The sequence below is a fragment of the Rattus rattus genome, chromosome 6 (genome assembly GCF_011064425.1).
Source record: "Rattus rattus isolate New Zealand chromosome 6, Rrattus_CSIRO_v1, whole genome shotgun sequence".
In the NCBI taxonomy this organism is placed as follows: Eukaryota; Metazoa; Chordata; class Mammalia; order Rodentia; family Muridae; genus Rattus; species Rattus rattus.
In genome coordinates this window covers 91,716,141-91,736,499 of record NC_046159.1, presented here as the reverse complement: position 1 = coordinate 91,736,499, position 20,359 = coordinate 91,716,141, and the positions used below count along the sequence as shown (strand labels likewise).

General features: G+C 41.6%; 1 protein-coding gene across 6 annotated transcripts; it reads right to left on the bottom strand.

Moving 5' to 3' along the window:
• Positions 1-1,989: 1,989 nt before the first annotated feature.
• On the bottom strand, positions 1,990-20,096 carry Tra2a (transformer 2 alpha homolog). Of its 6 annotated transcripts, none has more exons than XM_032906547.1 (8): positions 19,887-20,096; positions 9,515-9,648; positions 7,460-7,619; positions 6,347-6,535; positions 4,719-4,834; positions 3,525-3,659; positions 2,946-3,010; positions 1,990-2,803 (listed from the first exon to the last, which is right to left on the bottom strand). In XM_032906547.1, exons 1-8 carry the CDS (start codon positions 19,920-19,922, stop codon positions 2,793-2,795), a joined length of 846 nt encoding a protein of 281 aa, XP_032762438.1. In that variant the 5' UTR covers positions 19,923-20,096; the 3' UTR covers positions 1,990-2,792. The 6 variants fall into 6 exon arrangements, with proteins under 6 accessions (XP_032762438.1, XP_032762440.1, XP_032762439.1 ...); XM_032906549.1 differs by having other exon boundaries at positions 3,531-3,659; XM_032906548.1 differs by having other exon boundaries at positions 2,946-3,013; positions 3,531-3,659; positions 19,887-20,095.
• Between the last annotated feature and the right edge of the window lie 263 nt (positions 20,097-20,359).

The following is a 20,359-nucleotide window of genomic DNA, read 5'->3' as shown; positions in this document are numbered from 1 at the left end:
CTAGCACCCATGTGGTGGTTGACAAGCATCTTTAACCCGTTCTAATTCCTTTCTTCTAGCGTCCGTGGGCGCCTATGCAGTGTAAATGCCGGCATGTCTGCGAGATATTCCATTACTTTGCTTTCTCTCGCTGTGATAAACACCATGGCTAAAAGCTACTTGGGGGAATGAAACATTGGTTTCACCAAATGTACTTATAGTCCATCATGAGGAAAAGTCAGATCAGGAACTCCAGGCAGAACTGGAGAAGGGCCATGGAGAAACCATTTTCTTTCCATCCTGATCACAGCTTCCCCTCCCTCCTCTCCACCCAGTCCCTCCCTCTCTCATAGATGCCCAATCCAACCTTTCCTCCCCTTCTCCTCAGGACATCCCATGAGTGGCATATCAAATTGCAGTAAATCTAGGCACATCTTCTAAGGCTGGCCAAGGAAGTCCACTTAGGGGAAAGGGATCCAAAGGCAGGCGTGTAGTCAGACAGCCCCTGGCCCCTGTTCAATCACAATTGTTAGACGTGTGCAGAGGGCCTAAGCCCCTCCTGTGCACGCTTGCCGGCTCGTCTTTGTAGGTCCCTGCGGGCCCAGGTTAGCTGATTCTGAATGTTTCCTTCCTCCCCCTTTCAACGGGATTTCCAACTTGTTTGGCTCTGGGTCTCTGCCATCAGTTGATGGGTGAAGCCTCTCTGATGAGTTATACTAGATTCTTGTCTGCAAATAAAGCAGTGTCACATGGCATGGGTCTCAAGCTGGGCCAGTCACGGGTTGACCCTTCCCTCAAATTCTGTTCCACCTTTTACCCCTGTACATCTTATAGGTAGGACAAATTCTAAGGTTTTCATGGCTGGGTTGGTGTCCCAATCCCATTGGAAGTCCTGCCTGGTTAGATGTCTGGTTCAAGCTCCATATCCCCCACAGCAAGAGTCTTGGCTTAAGGTCACTCTTGTAGATTCCTGGTAGTTTCCATTGTTCTCACTTGTCCAGAAATGCAGCCCCTCCCAATTCAGTTCTCTCCCTCCATCCTACCCGTCTCATCCCTCCCTTTACCCAACCTCACCCCTTCCCCCCACCCTCATTCCATCTACTCCAATTTCTAATCTCTTCCCCTTCTGAGACCAAGGGTCCCCTCTTTGTTACTTGGCTTCTTTGGGTCTGTTTGTAGCATGGCTGTCCTAAGCGAATATCCACTTTTAAGTGCTGAAGAGAGGCCTCAGTTGTTAAAGGCTTGGCTCACAAAACTGAGTTTGGTTCCCACCACCTCCCTACAGTGGGAACCCTCCCACACCAGTAATTGGTCAAGAAAATGCCCAAGGACATTCACAGCAACGAATCATCTCAGTGCTACATAATGGAATGCACCTGTATTCGCTAAGGTTTGTAAACTCAAACCAAGCTAGCAGACTTGTTTTCTATTCTAATGCAGGTCTTTTTCCTCATTGGCTGGGTTTGACCCCATAGTCCTTCAAGACTGGCCCAAACTTGGGCTCGAGGCAATTGTAGTCTTTAGAGTTTTGTATCACTGTACACACTTAAAGCAGGCTTACTATTTTTTTTTCTTTTTCTTTTTTACAGAGCTGGGGACCAAACCCAGAGCCTTGCACACGCTAGGCAAAAAGCGCTCTACCACTGTGCTAAATCCCCAACCCGAGGTTTTCTATTTTTGAGGTAGGGTGTATGTTGTGCTAGAACTAGTAGACCAGTTTCAAACTAAAAAAATCCCATCTCTGCCCCCATGTGCTGAAATAAAAGGTGGACATCTGATACTTTAATTCCACAGAAGTTTTGATCCCATGATCCTTGCTTCTACTTCATGCTCTTGGCGCACATTCCACATAGGGTTTTTAAAGACTAAAGGAAAAAGGATTGGTGTACACACACACACACACACACACACACACACACAAATTCGGAAGAGGTGGGAAAATTAGTTAACTCAAGATAAGCAAAATTGTATATAAAATATGTATTTTCCACTGTTATCAAAGAGACAATCCCATTTTCAAATTAACTTTTATTTGAAATTACTCTTCCCCACATGTATTATTTAGGATCCTATACAATAACCCATGTAACCAATGTCCCAATACCAAAATTTCTAACAGCAAGTTATACAATTGTTCTAGGTAATAAATAAAGGTTGTCCTTCAGTGATTAAGGGAATACTTAAGTTTCCGTAAACTTAACATAAAAATCACACTTTAAGTTTATAAGGTTTAACATGTAAATTCAAATACAACATGTCTTATAGGAATTACAAGCTTTTAATTTCTAAAAGGTGACTTAATTTTTACGTTCAAAGTTATATTCTTCAAAAGAAATGTCCCATATTTTCTCCTAGAGCTTCAAACTTTCTACACTCAACTATTCAACTGCTCCATGCCACTCCAGACAAGCCTGACATGACTGACCTATCCAAAGTGTTATCTTCTGCCAAAGAAGATTAAAAAGCAGTTTGTCATACCACAGATTTCTAATGTCTACTACAATGTCCATCAGAAAAAGCTTTCAAAAGATGGTTTCTTTCCTCATCGTAAGAAGTTACTCCTCTGTAAGGCAAAGAAGAACCACAAAGCACAACACGGTGCTCCTTTACTCGAGATGTTCAACTACTGAAAAGACAACTACACCTTTAAGAGTATAACAAAGGGTGAAGAACAGCAACACAACTGGCCACGCAGAGGTTAAATAAACCAGGTTTTTTTGTTTTTGTTTTTGTTTTTAAAAGGAAGCATTGGAAGCTTGGAAATCCAAAAACCAAAAAGAGGAAGCAAAGTCCTGGGCACAATCGCTCCGGTATCAATAGCGTCCTGAAAGAGAACAAAACAATTACTTACAGTCTGACTTGTCTAATATCTTTTCAACTATTAACAGCGACCATATCCAAGTAACCCACAATAAACCACTGCTTAGAAAGATGGTCTCAATGATACAAAAGTAAATTTTACATACTTGGGCTATAGGAACGGGATCTTGATCGTGACCTGTAGCGACTGTAGTAAGGAGAAGGCGACCTTCTTCTGTAAGAAATGAGAGCTGAATTAGCACATCACATAAACACAGAGACAGTCAGGTAAAAAACAAAGAACCCTAGCCATTAGAGTAGTGCAGGCTTTAAATCTCAATACTTGAAAGATAGAATCTGTTAATGGAGGCCAGGCTGGTTTGCACAGCCAGTTCCAAGCCAGTCAGGGCTACATAATTAAGACCTTGTCTTCAAAACCAACCAACCAACCAACCAAAACAAACTCACATAGCAGTACTAAAGACTGAGCCCAGGACTAACACTTACTGGAGAATCGTAGTTTCACCAAGTGACACTCTCAGCCCTAAAATCTACTACACACTGGAAAAGATACAAAATCACCAACCATATTGACAGGTGGGGCTCAAGGGATCCTATCTTTGTGTCTCAAACAACTGCCACTACCCAGTTCCAACATCCAGTTTTTATTCATACACATTCAACATTAAAGTGCTGAATAATGCTACTATTTGGCAAAGTAAAGATATCCCAAATTAAAATATTACCTGTACCGGTAATCATAATCTTCATATCTGTCATAGCCTCGATCATATCCTCTATCGTAGTAAGAATCTCGCCGTCTACCACCTCCACCACCACCGCCGCCACCACCTCCTCCTCCGCCACCTCCACCACCACTGCTACAGAAACACAAAGGGGGGAAGCTGTCACCCAGATCATGTAGTACCAACTGCAGGACAGGGGTACCCGCTACTCTTCACTATCCCGTTCTCCACACTCCTCAGGGAGGCTCGCAACAGCCTGCCTCTAGCCCTAGGGGAGCTGACACCATTTTTCAGCTTCCAAGGGCATTCATTGTGCTCATGTATACCCTTCCCCAACACACACTGAAAAATAAACTAAGTGCAGCACAGCACTTGGAAGGCAGACAGGAGGCTCTCTGTGAGTGTGAGGCCAGCCAGTCTACAGAGTGAGTTCTAAGACAACCAAGGCTCTGAAGAGACACTGTCTTAAACAAAGAAGATGGTAACAGCATAGAAAGTAGAAACAAAGTATACCTGAAAGGCAAGGAAGAAATACAAATACAGAGGCTGTAAAGATGGGTCAGTGGGTAAAGGCACTTGCTGCTAAGGCTGACAAGTCTGAGTTCTACCTATGGAACCTACATGGATGGACAGAAACAAATTCTGCAAGCCATATGCCCCTCCCTACAATAAATATTTAAAGAAAAGATCAAATATATAGAACCCTGGGAAGTGAATTTAAATTAAGTCCTCTTTCTTCATGTGTTTCAAGTAAGGGACACTGTTTCAAGTCTGGTTTTTTGCAGGTCTTTTACTCCCTGCCTCTGCCTCCTTGGTATTCTTTATTAGGACTGGAGCCAAACCACCATGCCCAGCAAAGAACACAGCACAGATTTTGCTAACAGGGAGTACATGCATAAATGTAACTAAGTGTGTTCTAACTTGGGTCCTCTGTGGGACAGCAAATGTTTTTAACTGATAAGCCATCTTTCAGTCCCTGCAAACGAATATATACTAATAAAAATAAAATGATACAGAAGGGAGGGGGATGCAGATGTTTTCAATTTCCTAGTCAAATTTTGACACACATTATTACATTCCTAGAGTATAGTTTAATCTTTGATAAACTGGCTTTATTTGCTTTGCAGTCCCGGACCTACACCCAAGCCCTGAACATGCTAGCCTAACTCTACCCTGTAAAATCCAAAATCTTACTGAGTTGGTCTGCCCATGTAAATGCCTGGTGTAGGTGTGTGCGCTCTCTTGGTGATAGAATAATCCACACGAATTCTTCTACCATCCAGCTCCATCCCATTTGCTCTTTCCATAGCCTACAAGAGAAAAAGGAAGCAATTCATAATTCACTAAACTTGAAGCCATTTTTTAGCTAAAATTAAGCATGAAGTATTTATAATTGAAATAAATCTGCCTTTGAAAACAGCACAGTAATAATGTAGCTTGCATAGGGACTGTCAAGTATTTCCAGCTCAGTATTATTTGGAACCTACTTGTGTTGCCCAGATACAAAGCCACTAAGCTCTGCTTCCCTGACAAACATCTCAGATATTCAGAAGAGTGAACTAAGCTTTAACCTTCAAACTTTTGTCTATACCCTCAGCTGCCTGCCTTAGAAAACTAGGTATCAATGTCACCATGAAGGGCTTGGGAATTGTAGCAGTCCTTCTGCCTCGTACTGGAATACAGGTGTGCCCCACCATGCCCACCCTAACCTACCTGTTCTTGCTCTTCAGTTTGTAGTTCAATATTTGTTGGTAAAACTAAGTAGCTAAAGCAACGATTTAAAGGGATGCAAACATCCCTGTAATAGTTTACACTCCCCCCTCCCCCGGTTTAAAATGAACACGGCTAAGCCAATACTGCCCCCTAGTGATTGCCAAGTGTAAAGGAACACAGCCGTCTGTATTTGAGCTTCTCATTCCACTTTGGGGTGTGCACAATGATAGTTCTGTTTTTGCCCCTATCTGCCTGCCTGGATGTTTGTACCCATCCTCTACCTACCTTGATCTATTTTTGTTTATCTATCTCCCAAGTAGTGGGACTACAGTCATACTATATACCAAGTCTGGCTCATATCCTAACTGAAATAAGGCAAATCCCAGAACTCAAGATAGAGGCAGGCAGATCTTAGTGAGTTTGAGGACAGCCAGCAATTCATAGTGAGGCCATGACTTAAAACAAACAGGAATAAGCAAAGCCCCAAATACACACTAATAAAAAATAAAAATGTTCTGATAATGAGAAATTAGTGTGCCCATTAGATAAAAAATTTACAAACTAAGATATATGACATGTTCCACACACCAGCACACTAAATGTCCTCTCAGCCCCAAATGCCATTAGTGGGCACTATCTTTGGACTAGGCACCAATTTTTATTATGATTTGTATCAATTCATGTTTGAGTATAGAACAGAATAACAAACATATTAACAGATTAGAAAAGCCATGTATGCATCTGTACATGGGGAATTAGATTAAAATTAGGTTAATTTAAACATGAATATGGGCTTATTTAAAAAAGGAGCACTTATACAACTGTAGTTTTTGACATTAATTTGTATGATTTACTTCATAAGGTCAGATTTCAATCAGCATCTAATTATACAATAAAACAAAACTGAAGAGCAAAACTAACCAACTTTAACTGCAACACTGAGAGCTCCAGTCAGGTCACAGGATCAGAAGGCATGTTTGCAGAAATGTAGATTAATAGACCTCTTACAGTAATGCTATTACTAATTAGAAATTACATAGTAGTACTAATACTCTATCATTATGCATACCAAAAACTCTTTTAAATGAAAATTGTAAGACCAGATTTACCTCCTTAGAGTCATCTATCCTCTCAAAATACACAAAAGCAAACCCGCGTGACCTCCCAGTTCGCTGATCATAAACCACATTAACACCACTCAGAGGTCCATATCGAGAAAAAACTTCACGAAGATCTCTCTCTGTTGTATACAGACTGAGGCCAAATACTCCCAGGCAAGTGTTAGGATCTGGGTTTGCCTGTTGAATAAAAGAAGAATTAAATTTAATTGGAACTCAATATATAAGATCAAAACACACGAAGATCTTTCAGGAATACACTGTATAGCTATCTATAGCCTTACAAACAGTCCTGCTTTCTATCCTACCCCGGCAACTTTCAGAATGTACCCAAAGAATTCACCTTTCCCATGCCTAATCCTTCACTACTTATCTGACTTGTTTTCGTTTCTACCTCAGTGCTCGGGTTATCCATGAACCAATGTTATGGTGGTGCTGGAGGTTGAACCCAGGAAACCTGGACTCTGTCACCTATTTTTTTAAAAAACAGATTCATGTACTGTGTGTATATATGGACTTGTGCTATGAAACGTGGAAGTCAGGACAATTCTTTCTACAATGTCTAAAATGTGGACTCTAGGTTTAAACTCAGATATCCAGCATGGCAGCCAAGCACCCTGATCCACTTGCTGGGCTACAGCCAACTATTAAACCAAAACACCCCAGTGTCTCACATCAAACAACCTGTCACAAAGAGCACACATGCTGAGAGCAGAAAGGAAAGCTACTTAGGAGAGGTCAGTACAAGGAGCAAGCAGTTTGACTGGACAGGTGTTGCAGAGAGAACAAGTTGGAGAATGAGGAACCAGAAGATTAGAACATATTGCCAAGGTTAGAAGGAGGCCAAGCAGAGCAATGCAGTCAAAGCTGTGAGAAGCTAGTTTGAAATCAGTGTGGAGGATTTTTCCTTTTTAGTCAGAAGAGACCAGCCAGCCAGAACTAGGAAGGGGTGAGCTTACTCAGCAGCAAGTCTCAGAGGCTGAAAACATTCTAGGCCTAAATAAGATTGTACAAAGGCCAGAAGCTTTTCAAAAAGCAAGGTATTACGCCATGACCACATCCATGAAAGAGAAAACAAATGTCCTCTCACTCTTGCACACATACCCTGCTACCAGTGTGCCTTCTGCGGTTTGACATGGGGGAGTGGCTCCGGCTCCTCCTCCGCCTGTACTCTGGTGTATAGGACCTACTTCGAGACCGTCTTCTGTGAGAGTGCGACCTGGATCGCGTGTAGCGTCTATGAGAATGCCTCCGTGACCTCGACCTGTTAAAGAAACAAACTCAGGTAAAATACTGGGTCTCAAGGCTGGAGAGAGAGTTCAGCAGCTAAGAGTATTTGTTGGTCTCCAAAAAGGCCCAGGTTTGGTTTAGGATGGCTTACAACCATCTCTAACTCTAGTTTCAAGGATGACTCTTTCTTCTGGTCTCTGAGGGCACTACATGCACATGATACACATATACAGACATAAAACACGATTAAAAAAAAGAACACTCTTAGTGGCTGGAGGGATGGCTCAGTGGTTAAGAGCACTGACTGCTCTTCCAGAGGTCCTGAGTTCAATTCCCAGCAACCACATGGTGGCTCACAGGCATCTGTAATGGGATCTGATGGCCTCTTCTGGTGTGGCTGAAGACAGCAATAGTGTACTCATAGTGTACTACATAAAATAAAATAATTCTTTAAAAAAAAAAAAAAAAGTACTAGACCCGTTCCCTCTGTATTCCAGACTGCATACAAAGCGGGCTGTTTTTAGCTCTTTGTCTTTCATTTCTGTTGTGCTGTGACAACTGAAGTGTTAATACTTCCTTTGACCTGGGAAAATATTTTTAAAATATTTTTGGGGTTGGAGAGATGGCTTGCTTGTTGAGAATGCACACTGTACTTGCAGAGGACCGGGCTTTGGTTTCCAATTCAATTTTCTGTAAAGGATTCAATCCCCCTTTAGACTCCATGGGCACCTGCTTGTGTTCACACAGAACACTTATGTCTATGTGTACATGTTTGTAGACGCCATCCAGCCATCCAGAAGTGGATTGCAGATCTCCTGAAGGTAGTTACAGGAGGTTGGTTATGAGCTGTCAAACATGTGTCCTGAGAACTAGAATCAAATTCAGGTCCTCTGATTTTTAAAATTCCCGTTCAGTCTATTTCTGCACTCTCATTTCACCTTCCATTAAACATACTCAAGAAAGACACAGAGACAGAGCAGAGCATGGTGACACATGACTTTAAGCAGGGCCCAGGAGACAGAGGCAGGAGAACCCATTTGAAAACAGAAATGAACAGCTGCAGCAGCAGGGCACGGTGCTCCATGCCTTCACTGCCACAACACGTGCGGGTTCCAGGCCGGCCCGGGCTGCATGAGAACCTGTGTAAAGTGAAAAGGAGAGAGCTGGAGATGCACCTGGAGAAGAGCAAACAGTAAAATGTGCTAGACCTTTAAAGGGATTTAGAGCAAGGAGTACTGAGATAACCTGTACTAAGTTTTGAATAGAGACTTCTAAAAAAGGGATAAAATAAAAACTGACAGCTTATTACCTGAGCAAAAGCATCTGAATGGGATGTTCCTTAGTTTCCTTAATACTAATAGTAGCCCAATCTACCACCTTAAAATAATCAGTTTCTGACGTGGGCAGACGGCTGATGGCTTATCCCCATGTAAGGCAGAGGACTAGAGTACAGACGCTCAGAAGCCCTGTAAATGTTGGCTGGGTGTGGTGACTGACAAGTAACTCCAGTTTTATAAGGTGGAGACTAGGTAGGCATCCTTAGAGCAAGCTCTTTGGCTACAACAGCCACACTGGCAAGCTCTGGCCCGACTGAAATGAGATGGATTATAGATGTGTGTGTGTCTGGGCATGCTTATTTATTTCTGATTGTGTGTATATGTACCATGTACCTGTGTGGGCTTATGGGTAGAGGTCAGAGTACAATTGCAGTAGTCAGCTCCACCTTTGGATTCTAAGGACTAAACTCAGAGAATCAGGTATGGTGGCAGGTGTCTTTGCTCAATGGGTAGCAGCTAACAGATATGCCAAGAAAGGTTTCTAAATGCTGCAATCTAAGCCTATGGTGAACTTTCTGTGAAATGCAGCTAAAAGGAGATCTGACAAACCCCTCTTACACTCAAGAAAGCAGTTTACAAATTTTAAGCTTACCTGGATTTTGATCTTGATCGAGAATGGGATTCAGAATGTTTGGAAACCCTTGATGGACTACGAGATCCTGACCTGCTCTCTGATTTTACACGAGCAGGAGTTCCCGTTGGAGATTTTGACTGAGAGCGAGACTCCTAACAAAGAAGACAGTATTACAAATGGCACTGGTCATGCAGATGCCTAACACCTAACATTTAAAGTACGGTAATTATTTATATTGATTGCTCCTGAAAAACAAATGGTTAGGCAATACCCTCCAGAAAAAAATTTCAGCTCATTAATATCCCATTGTTAATACTGCTAACTGTCCTCAGTAATTCCCTACTTGAACCAGATCACCAATTTTCTATTAACTAAGTAATCATGCAAATTCATCTACAACTTGATCATACAGACACTGGAACATAAACCATACATTTACTTAACCTAGGACCCATTCATTCTTCCAGATTCTTTTAATTCTACTTCACTCTTGCTTTCTACTTCTCTTCATTCTTCATTGAGTTTTTCATTTTTCATACTTCGTGTATTCTTCCCCAATTCAAACAATTCAAAATAGCCTTAAAAAAAATATTCAAGTGCTTCTATCTGACCAATCTTCTGTTCAATTTTTTCCCCCATTCAATTTTAATTTTCTGATCTTTAATACTTTTCATTAGCCTTCTTTTATCTTGATTTATCTTCCACATTCTTGGAAAAAACTCTTCAATTTCTTCACGAACATTAACCTTAATGGAAAAAGAACATTTAGTATATTTAAGCACGTGGGGATTATAAAACTCTGCTGGAGTTCAGAATGTTATCTACCAAATGGGAAGGCCAGCAGGTAAAGTGCAAATAACTAGTTTATTTAAAAATAAATTAAAAAAACCCAAATTTTATAGTATTTAAAAATGTTCAAAAGTGTAGTCTAACAGAATTTACTGAATTTCTCTAAAGTTTTTAACCATACTCTTTACCCTCCTCCCCTTTCGTGTTCCACTCTAGTCCCTAATTTTAATATAAATAGGTAATTCCAACATAAACTGCAATCCCCCCACCTAAATATTCATTTTCCACTATTTTATAGGCTGAAGGCTCTTACTGATCTTAAAATTAACTTTCAATAAGCCACATTAAGAAATTCAGGCACTGCTGAAGCAAAGTATCCCAGGCCAAAATAACTGTACACACCATCTGAACTCAAATGACAGCACATATGCCAGAAATCAAGACACAACAAATAGTAAAATTACACCTTCTCCCAATTTTGACTACCATCTTCACTTATTCTGATTAACCAGAAAGATGTTTTGAAGCATAGAAAAACTAAAGGGAAAAGAACAAGGTTTCTAACAGTCCTTACTTTGGCTCATAAATAACTCAAGTATATGGCACTGCTGTTTTATGAGACACATTTGCATTTCATAACCCACGGTGGACTATAGTTCACAGAAATCCCTGGCTCTTGTACCACTTAAATACCATGGGGTACAAATAAGAAAATGTGTATCACGCCAGTTGCCTCTGACTATTTCTTTTGCATGTATGCACATTTGCACTCCTTCCAAGGGCATCTCATCTCTTGACAACAAACATACATCTTCATGACAAACCAGTTTCTGAGAAAGTTCTATGTAAAAACTTACCAAATAGCTTAAAACTGACTAAAACCATGTAACTTGACTAAAATGAGAGCCAAACAACCAAAATAGAAATGAAGATTTGGTTTATCCATCTACTTAAGACTTAGTTATTAATACAAAGAATTAGCTCAATCTTACAAAAGTATATATTCATACCAGTTTGTTATGCAGTAAGATATCCCACTTCTCCAGCCTTTATCTCCCAAGTATATATTGGCATGTACAACCAAACTTGAGTTGCAGTGCTGGAATTGAACCAGGGCCTAGTGCTAGGTAAACACCCTATCCTGGGACCCCTTTCTTGAAGTTTAATATCAAAAGATATATTTAACAAGAACTCCACCCATTATTTTCCTGGTCAATGGCATTTCCATTTAGTTATCCAGTGTTAAGTCTTTCATATCTTAGACTCTTAAATGCCTAGACAGAAGCCTGGAACAACATATTTACTTACAGGAAAAAAATTAATGTTGCTTGTAACCGAAGTCTCAGCGGGCTGGTTCAAATCCTGTTTTTTCTGTTGCCTTTCCTTTCTATAAAACAGACCCTCCTCTGGGCTGAGATGGCTCAGGTTAAGAGCACTGAACACTGAATGCCCTTCCAGAGGACCAGGGTTTAATTCCCAACACGCACACCCACATGGCAGCTCACAACTGTCTGTAACTCCTGGATCTGACATCCTCACACAGACATATGTGCAGGCAAAACACCAATGTGCATAAAAACATAAATTAAAAACAAAAAGGCCCTCTAGTGGTCACAATAGCATTTATGTAAGCACCACAGCCTTTGTTATACAATTAGGCATTAGAAAGTCCTGTTCTGAGGTACTTTTTATTATGATAAAAAAAATTCCTAAAATAAAGTACAAATTTACTCTTAAACGATTAATGAACCCTCTAACATGACAAAAATGTAATGGCCCAGGTACATTTTTAAATTTCTAAGCTTCTCATAAGTATTGTTACTGAAAAACGACTTCTTTCAAAAATTAAATACATTTGATTTGTGTTTTGTGCACATGTGGACAAAGAGCAGCCTGTCCACTGGTACTCAGAACTCAGGCTGTGAGGTATGGCCGCAGTGCCTTCTTACCCACTGTTAGCTATCTCACTGGCCTCCAAAATTTCTTCTGGAGACTTAAATAACTCAGTAATTTTTTTTTTTAAATATAAACTTAAACCCCAGATCTTGAGTAGCAACAAAATACACTGCATAGCAGAATATCCTCTAAAAATATTTTGAAGGTGTTCTCTTCTTTCTAGCAGTGCTAAGGACTGAACCCACAACTGTCCCATGCTAAGTAAGCACTGTCACACTGATTTATACATCCAGTTCAAAAGCATTATTTTAATAAGCATGTGGGACACCTGGCTAATTTTAATTTTAAAAAAATTCATAAGACTATTTAGAATTTGAGAATTTAAATTACAAAGAAGGAAAAAAAAAGCTGGAAAGAGTTGGTGGTCTGTCTTCTCCCATCAGACTAACCAGCTCTTAAAGCTGTCTCACTGAAGGGATGTTAACAAGTCCTTAGTATCCTGGCTACAATATCCAATAACCCTTTACAATATACTGCCCAGCTGAATGGAACATGGACTCATACTGACCTATATCACAGATTATAAAAGAAACACTAAATAGGCTTCAATCTACTTTAGATACTACAAACTAGAAAGAAGACAGGCAGAAGGCTAAGCACAACTCAAACAGGTTCTGGTATTTGCTATCTGAACAAACTCTTGCAGAACAAGAACAACAGGATGCTCAGTATACTGTGGATGTAAAGTACAGAGGCTTAGAGTTTAGTAGTAAGGCAAAGTAAATTTATATATATTCAAGTATGTACATCACATAAAACAAACTTCCTATTATTTCCTAGTACTTTATAAAGTGGGAATTTCCATAAAAATAAACTAGTGAATTTAAATCATATACTAAAAAGAAGAAAATGCACTTTGGCTGTCCAAACACCATACTTACTCTATTTAATGAGTCTACAAGCAGGGACACTTTTTTTTTTGAGTTCTTTCTCTATGAAGAATGGGGCAGGTCTTAACTTCATTTACAATCACACTTGTCTAATACACTAGGATGTCAATGTGGTCTCCATAAAGACTACTGGATAACTCTTAACTAGCAATCAACTCATAACTGTGACATGAGTTTATATTTGTAAAATTTATAATCTTTCGGTATAAATTTTAAATGCTGCCCATAACCCTGCCAGCTTACATACGTGTTTTGATAAAATGCTATTTCAAAAGCTGGTGTGAAAATGATTTCAAAAGTCTACTGCTGGGGACATAGCTCAGTTGTTTGAAAGCTTTCCTAACATGCATGAAGCTGAGTGGATGTTGTTTTTCTCCTATCAGGAGAAAACTTACCAACGGCCAATGAAGGCACGACTATAGACAAAAGCCTATGTGCAGCTCACATTCCCTATTGGCCTTCCATCTTCCTAGTATTTAACAACCTCACCTCAATGTGACAGTTACTTTTTTTTTTTCACTTGTACTTCAGTTCTACTTGTCTTCACTCAGCAGTAGAAATAAATACCTTTTAAGGGTGATCAAGATACCTGAGCATCAACTGAAAATATCAAACATTTTTAGTCAGCCAGGTTCAAGGGAACTACTATGCTGATTATTCATGCCATTTTTCTCTCGTCAAACTAAGTTATCAAATAGTTCTCTTGAAGTAGTCATGGGCCACCATGCCTAGCACTTCTCACACAAACCTATAAAGCTACAGCAATGCACTGTGGAGAGTTACAGGCATTGCTTCTCCCCCCCCCCCAAAAGCCTACTTTTCCATTTAGCAAACCAGAACCCTTCAGTGAAACCCCACCCCCATCCCCGGAGCCGGGGACCAACCCAGGGCCTTGCGCTTCCTAGGCAAGCACTCTACCACTGAGCTAAATCCCCAACCCGAAAAAAAAAATCTTAAATCTAAAAAACTCAAGCTTTAAGATTTTTTTTTTAAGTTTGCAAATCTGTACAATTAAAAGTAGGGGATGAAATAGAGAAAGAACAGTAGTTCAACCGACTTAATGATAGCATTTAACACAGTAGAAAAGAAACCCAACACCAAATTTAGTACTATTTCTACTATAAGTAAAACAGCTTTACTTTTCCCCCATTTCCCCTACTTTTTCTGGTAGTTTAGGTTTTCTGAAACCCACTATGAGCTGGACCTATAGCAATTCTCCTACAGTGCAGATTATAGGTCTGAGTCACTGGAGCTGGCTAGCCATTAGCCTAACTTGGTCTTCAATTCCTGTTCCTCCTGTCCCTTTTAAGAGGGATTGGCTGATTATAAACAGGTTGATTAATTACAGGCCACAATGCCTGGCTAGTCTTGCCTCTTTTCTGTAAATTTATTTACTTATTTACTGGAGTGTTGGTCTGTGTGTCTCGGTAAGCATGTGCATGTGGAGGAGTCTGGTCTCCTTTTCCACCATGAAGGTTGGAAGTACTGAAATCAGGCTGTCAGGGTTAATTTTAGGCAAGTGCCTTTAACATTCCCAGAGACTTAAAAAAGATCGACTTTCTTTCATTTAAGGTACCTCTGTGTTACTATGTGCATCGGGCCAGCCTTTGCCTCTAGAGTGCTAGAATTAAAGGCATGTACCACTACACCCAGCTTCAAGATTTTACGTGCACATGTCTGTATTAGTGCATGTGGGTGCCTGCAGAGGCCAGAAATGGGTGACGGATTCCTTGGAGCTGGAGTTACAGACAGCGGCGAGTTATCAGACATGGGTGCTGGAAGCCCAGTTCAGGTCCTCTGGAGAAACAGCAACACTCTTAAAACCCAGCCACTTCTTTTACTTCCACACTACCCACCCCCCTAAGCATATTAATCTAAGTGTTAAGTTGCTGAGGCTTAACTAAAGCAGTACGACAAATCTCATTTCTAAATTTCACACAAACTTCCCATTAAAATTGTGTTACATGTATTTATGCACACAACTTACACCCCGGTGCTACAGAAGCTAGAGAGGGCATTGGTTCCTTTGGAAACTGGAACTAAAGTCCTTGTGAGCTACTTGATGCCAGTGCAAGAAAAAAAATCTGGTTCCTTTTGGCTGTGCCAACTCTTCAATTCTCATAAAAATCTTAAACCCCAAATAAGCTGTTTAAAAGCAAGCCAGTAAATCAATTCCAGGAGTGAAGGAAACATATCCCATCTTTCCTTATTTAAAGACAAGGTCTCCCCTTTTGTTTGTTTAGGTTTGTTTTCTGAACAGCGTTTCTCTGTGTAGTCCTTGAACTAGCTTTGTAAAACAGGCTGGCCTCGAACTCAAAGAGATCTGCCTGCCTCTTCATCCCAATGCTGGGATTAAAGGTGTGTACCACCACCTGGCTCATAAATTAGTTTTTATTTTATGTGTGTTTTGCCTGCATATATTTCTGAGTAACCTATATTTGCCATACCCAGAGGCCAGAAGAGTGTGCCTGAACTGTTGGGACTCCACTTTACTGTTTGAGATAGGGTTGGTCTCTCACTGAACCCAGAGCTCATCTACTCATTAGCTGAACTGCCTAAGGACTCCAGAGAATCCCCTAAGCACTTGGATTTGAGGCACACTTTGCCAAGACTGGCTTTTTACATCTAGGTGACAGGCTTCAGAACTTAGGATCACATGCTCTATAGCAAGCACTTTCCCCACTGAGCCATCTTCTACAGCACACAAATACAACTTTTAATTCCAATTAGTACAGGTAAATTTTTCACTTTCATCAATGAATCATTCCATAGCAAAGAGACGTTACACTCAGACTCCCTTTTTAAGAGGCCAGAATAAGAATTACAAGGGTTATGTCAGTTCTTCTTACATTCTATGAGGGACATTAGGAGCAAAACTCTTAACTTTGGATAAGTTTTATAAAGCAGACAGTTCATCATTTCTATTAAGGTGATAAACATTGCCAGCCCTCAGGAGACAGAGGCAAATAGATCTCAGATTGTGAGGTCAGTCAAGAGTAAACAGTGAGATACTTAAAGAGAAAAGAAAGTCAAACCAAGTCACCTTTCCCACTTTCAAAAGAGCACTGGGTGTGGTAGCCTCTGGCTGTAAATTCCAGTATCTAGGAGCAGTTGAAACAAAAAGATCTTGAGTTAAGGCAAGAGCTTGAGCTTCAGTGAAACCCTGTCTCAAAACAACTTGTCACATCTTGCTAAACTGATATATGCACCCACCAAGTAACTTGTTTATGGACCTGTCTGGATTTTTATTTTGTTTTGGGGGCAGGACCTTACTGAGCACCCTGGTTGACTTGGACTTGAGAGATCTGACTGCCTCTGGCTTTCAAGTGATGGGAATCAATGATGTGCCACACCACACCCAGCACTGGATCCAGATTGTGCCTTTTTGTAAAGACACAATTATTCTCCCGTGTTCCTTGAGGAGTTTCTGCCATAAATAATTAAAGTTGCCAAAATGAAGTTTATAGGTGGCTCTTATTGCACGTTGGGTTCAAGTCTAACTCCTTAAGCCCAGAATTTGAAACCCTTTGTCATCACTACACATGTGTCACTATTTCAGCACTTAACCTGATACACTTTGATGACAGTGTTTCGTTTTTAAACCCAGACTTAAATTGACAGTCACCCAAAATTAAGACTGCAAGTCCTTGGTAGCTCACAACCACTTGCAACCCTAGTCCCAGAGGATGTTGACTTCCTCTCCTGGCTTCCTTGGGCATTCCACGTGCGTGGACACAGACATACATGCAGGCAAAGCACCCGTACATATAAAGTAAAACACACAATCAATCTAATATGGCTTGAATACTTTTGGCAAACTCTATTAATGTTCAATACAGTGAAGTGCAATGTGCATTTCACAAAGAAAAATCTAAACGTAAACTGGGCCTGGCTCATGTAGTCTTCCACGTCTTGGTTGGTTCTTGTTCCTTCTTTCCTTTTATAACTTTCTATTTTTTATTTATGTGCACTATTTTGCCTGCATGTATGTCTGTGTGAGTAATGGACCTGAAGTTAGAGACAGCGGTGAGCTGCGATGTAGGTGCTGGACCCCGGTCAGTGTTCTTATCCACTCTTCCCAGCTCCTCTTGGTTTTTTTTTTTTTTTTTTTTTCTGGCTTTGATTTTTGGAGCCCTGGCTGTCCTGGAACTTGATCAGTCGACCAGGCTAGCCAAACTCTGAGATCCACCTGCCTCTGCTCTCCAAGTGTTAGGTGTGCACCAGCAGCACCACCTGGGTGGTTATTTCTAAAATGCACCCAAAAGAGTTTGAACTCCAAAATGTTGTATTTTATCTTCAGTGTTGGTCCATCTAGGACGCCTCCACCTAATTTTGAACACTTTTACTGAGGTGGGATTAACATGCTCTCTGTCACACCTGAAGATACAGTGCAGTCATTCACTGCAGTCTTCTCAATAAATCCCTACGGAAGGGAAAGAACTAAAAATCTGTACATTAGTAATCTGTTAAAACTACTCCATAAGCCCAACATTTGACTACTGACCTGTCAATGCCTTCCTAATTTACTGTAATGAGAAGAGTTTGAAGACTAACTACCACATAAATAATTTCAACAACACATCATTCAAACACCTTGTTTATCTCGTTGCCCTCAGACATCTTCCCAGGCAATGAAAAGGGGGCATAGCATTTAGGGTCAGCAGGGAAAAACAAGCATACAACCCCCCACCCAAACAAAAAACCCACCAAACAACTACATTTAAATACTTAGCTGCTTTAAGAAAAGGATTGTAGAGCACTTGCCTGGCATGCAAAAGGCCTGAGTGTTCCACTCCCACAAAGTTCAACAAAAATCAAGGTGAACACTCCCAAAAGCCTCTAGTCTTCTAATTCTTTATGTAATTACAAGTCTGTTCAATTACAATTTAAGAATACGAAGCAAAATATCTGTTGCATCATAAAGAGCTGACCCTGAATGTGCTGGTGAGACAACTCACTGAACAACTGATACTGCTGTAAAAAGTTCAAAAAAAATTTTTTTTGTTACCATGAATGGCAGAAGAGGGGAGCTAGAAAAGTTCCTATCTGTTAACTAGGTTAATAAATACATTTTAACTAAAAAGTGAATAGGAATCTTAAATATTTTGGGGTGGGTAAGGTGGTGATTATCCACTACTCCTTCCACCAGAGAACAAATTAGAGAAGCAGAGCAATCAGACAAACACTGATGCAAAGCCCACAAACCAAACCAGGAACAAAAACTAACCAACCAACAACCAACCAAACCAAAACAAACCGAAACATCCTTTCCTAATTACTAAATAGTTTCACAAGTAATACAACTACCTGCAAATATTTTACTTCATGGTCTTAAAAACTTGTTAGTACAACAAAACAACCCTAAAAACAATAGGCAGGTTCAACTACATTTGAATTTCATTCAAATAATCCAATCAAAGTTAAACGGAGTTAGAATCTTGTCCTAGTACATTAAATAAAAAAGATCAAAAACCTAACTGACCGTACGACTTGACTGACAGACTACAGGTGGCTAAATCCTGAGCTTCCAAAAGGGACAAATTCTTTCCTTCCAGCAAACTCCTCCCGTGGTTTTTTCCACCCGCCCCTCCTCCACTAGACTACCAGCGCAACAGCCAGACCTCCAGTACCATGGGACTTTTGTTTCCCTTTTCCTTCCATGGTTTTACCAGGGCTCACTTCCATTAATTTCCAATACTAGGGTAACTTCGGGATAAAACTCAAAAAACCGGTAACGTTCTAATATACGCAAGCTGAGTATACTGTTTATAGCCACAAGACCTCAAATAATGAAAACCTTGAGCCTTTTCTTGGGGGACGGGTGAGAAAAACGGGGGAGGGTCTGTAAATCTCAGGTAATCTTTTGAGTTAATACTGATTAGTTATTTTTTTTTTGAACACTGAGACAAGAAATTCGTTCAGTTATGTAAGGTTTAAAGTAAGATGTCTTGGCAGTTTAGCCATAAAAACCTGTAAAGGAGTTTTCAGATGAATGGTCACAGGAAAGAAAGCTTTTAGAAGTTGAGACATAAAGAACCCAACATCTAGCAGCTAGAAAAACAGGCGTTACTGCGTTTCCACATTCATTTAGAAGCGAAAGTTTAGAGGACATTAAGGGAAAAGGCTCTTGCGTAGTTTTCCCTTCCCAGCTCTCATCTTAAGGACTCTTAAGGCTCGCTGCGGTAGTTGACTAACCACTTCACTGGGCTCGGTCCCACCTTCAACCTCAAGGCTTTCGCCTTTATAGACGCGGCCGCTGACTGCAACAGAGAGCCAGCCAAGGAGACACAGGCCCCAGCTAGTCCCGCGCCAGCAATTCCCCGCCCGGACAACAGCCCCGCGCACTTCCGACCCCGGGACCCCGCTGCGATGGCCGGAGGGGTGGTGGCCTGAGATGCCACCGATGGAAGCACCTACCACTATCCGGCCGGAGGGAGCGCCCCGCCGCCTCCTGCCCCACCGCGCCGGGGACCCGCACCTCGGAGCAGAGATGGGAAGCTGAGAGGAAAGGGAGCGACAGGAGAGGATAGGACCAGGCCAGGTACCAGTCAGCCGCCAGAAAGGAGCGCTGCGGGTTAGTGGGGCATCTGGGCAGGCAGGGGGACCCCGAAGCCATCTTGGGACGTGACGCGCTCGCGGTGGCCCTCAAGGCTGCTCCTGCGGGCCCCGCAACCTCGCCCGACCGACCGCGCTCGTCCCTGAGCCCCGGAGCATCGGGCCGCCGCCGAAGACGGCTCCCGCGGCTTTGTACTCACTCTGCCCTCGAAGTTGTTCTCCTCTACATCACTCATGTTGGCCAGGCGCTCCCGAGCACTAAACAAGAGATATGTCTCGGCTCGAGGGCCGACGGCCTAGTCACCGCGCTGTTTGACTGTGGGGAGGAAGAAGGCGACGGCTACAACGGCCGGTGCGTTCCACTCCCACTAGCTCGCACGTTCGGGCAAAATGGCGCCGGTACCGCCAGAAACCTCCTGGTGTCCCCGGCGCCTGACGTCAGGGGGCGGATCCGCGATGGCGTCACGAACCCCGCCTCCTCCCCGGGAGGCTTTGTGTTCGCTTGGCCTCGCGCGGGAGATTGGCGGGTTTCAAGAGCCTGCAATTTGGTTTTTGGTCTGTTTATCCTCAGGGCGCTGGAATTAAAGGCGAGCATCACCGCCTGGCCAGGCAACTGTGGGCTTTTGTTTTTGAGGTTTTTTTCTTTTCTGTTCTTTCTTTTTTGCTCTTTCTG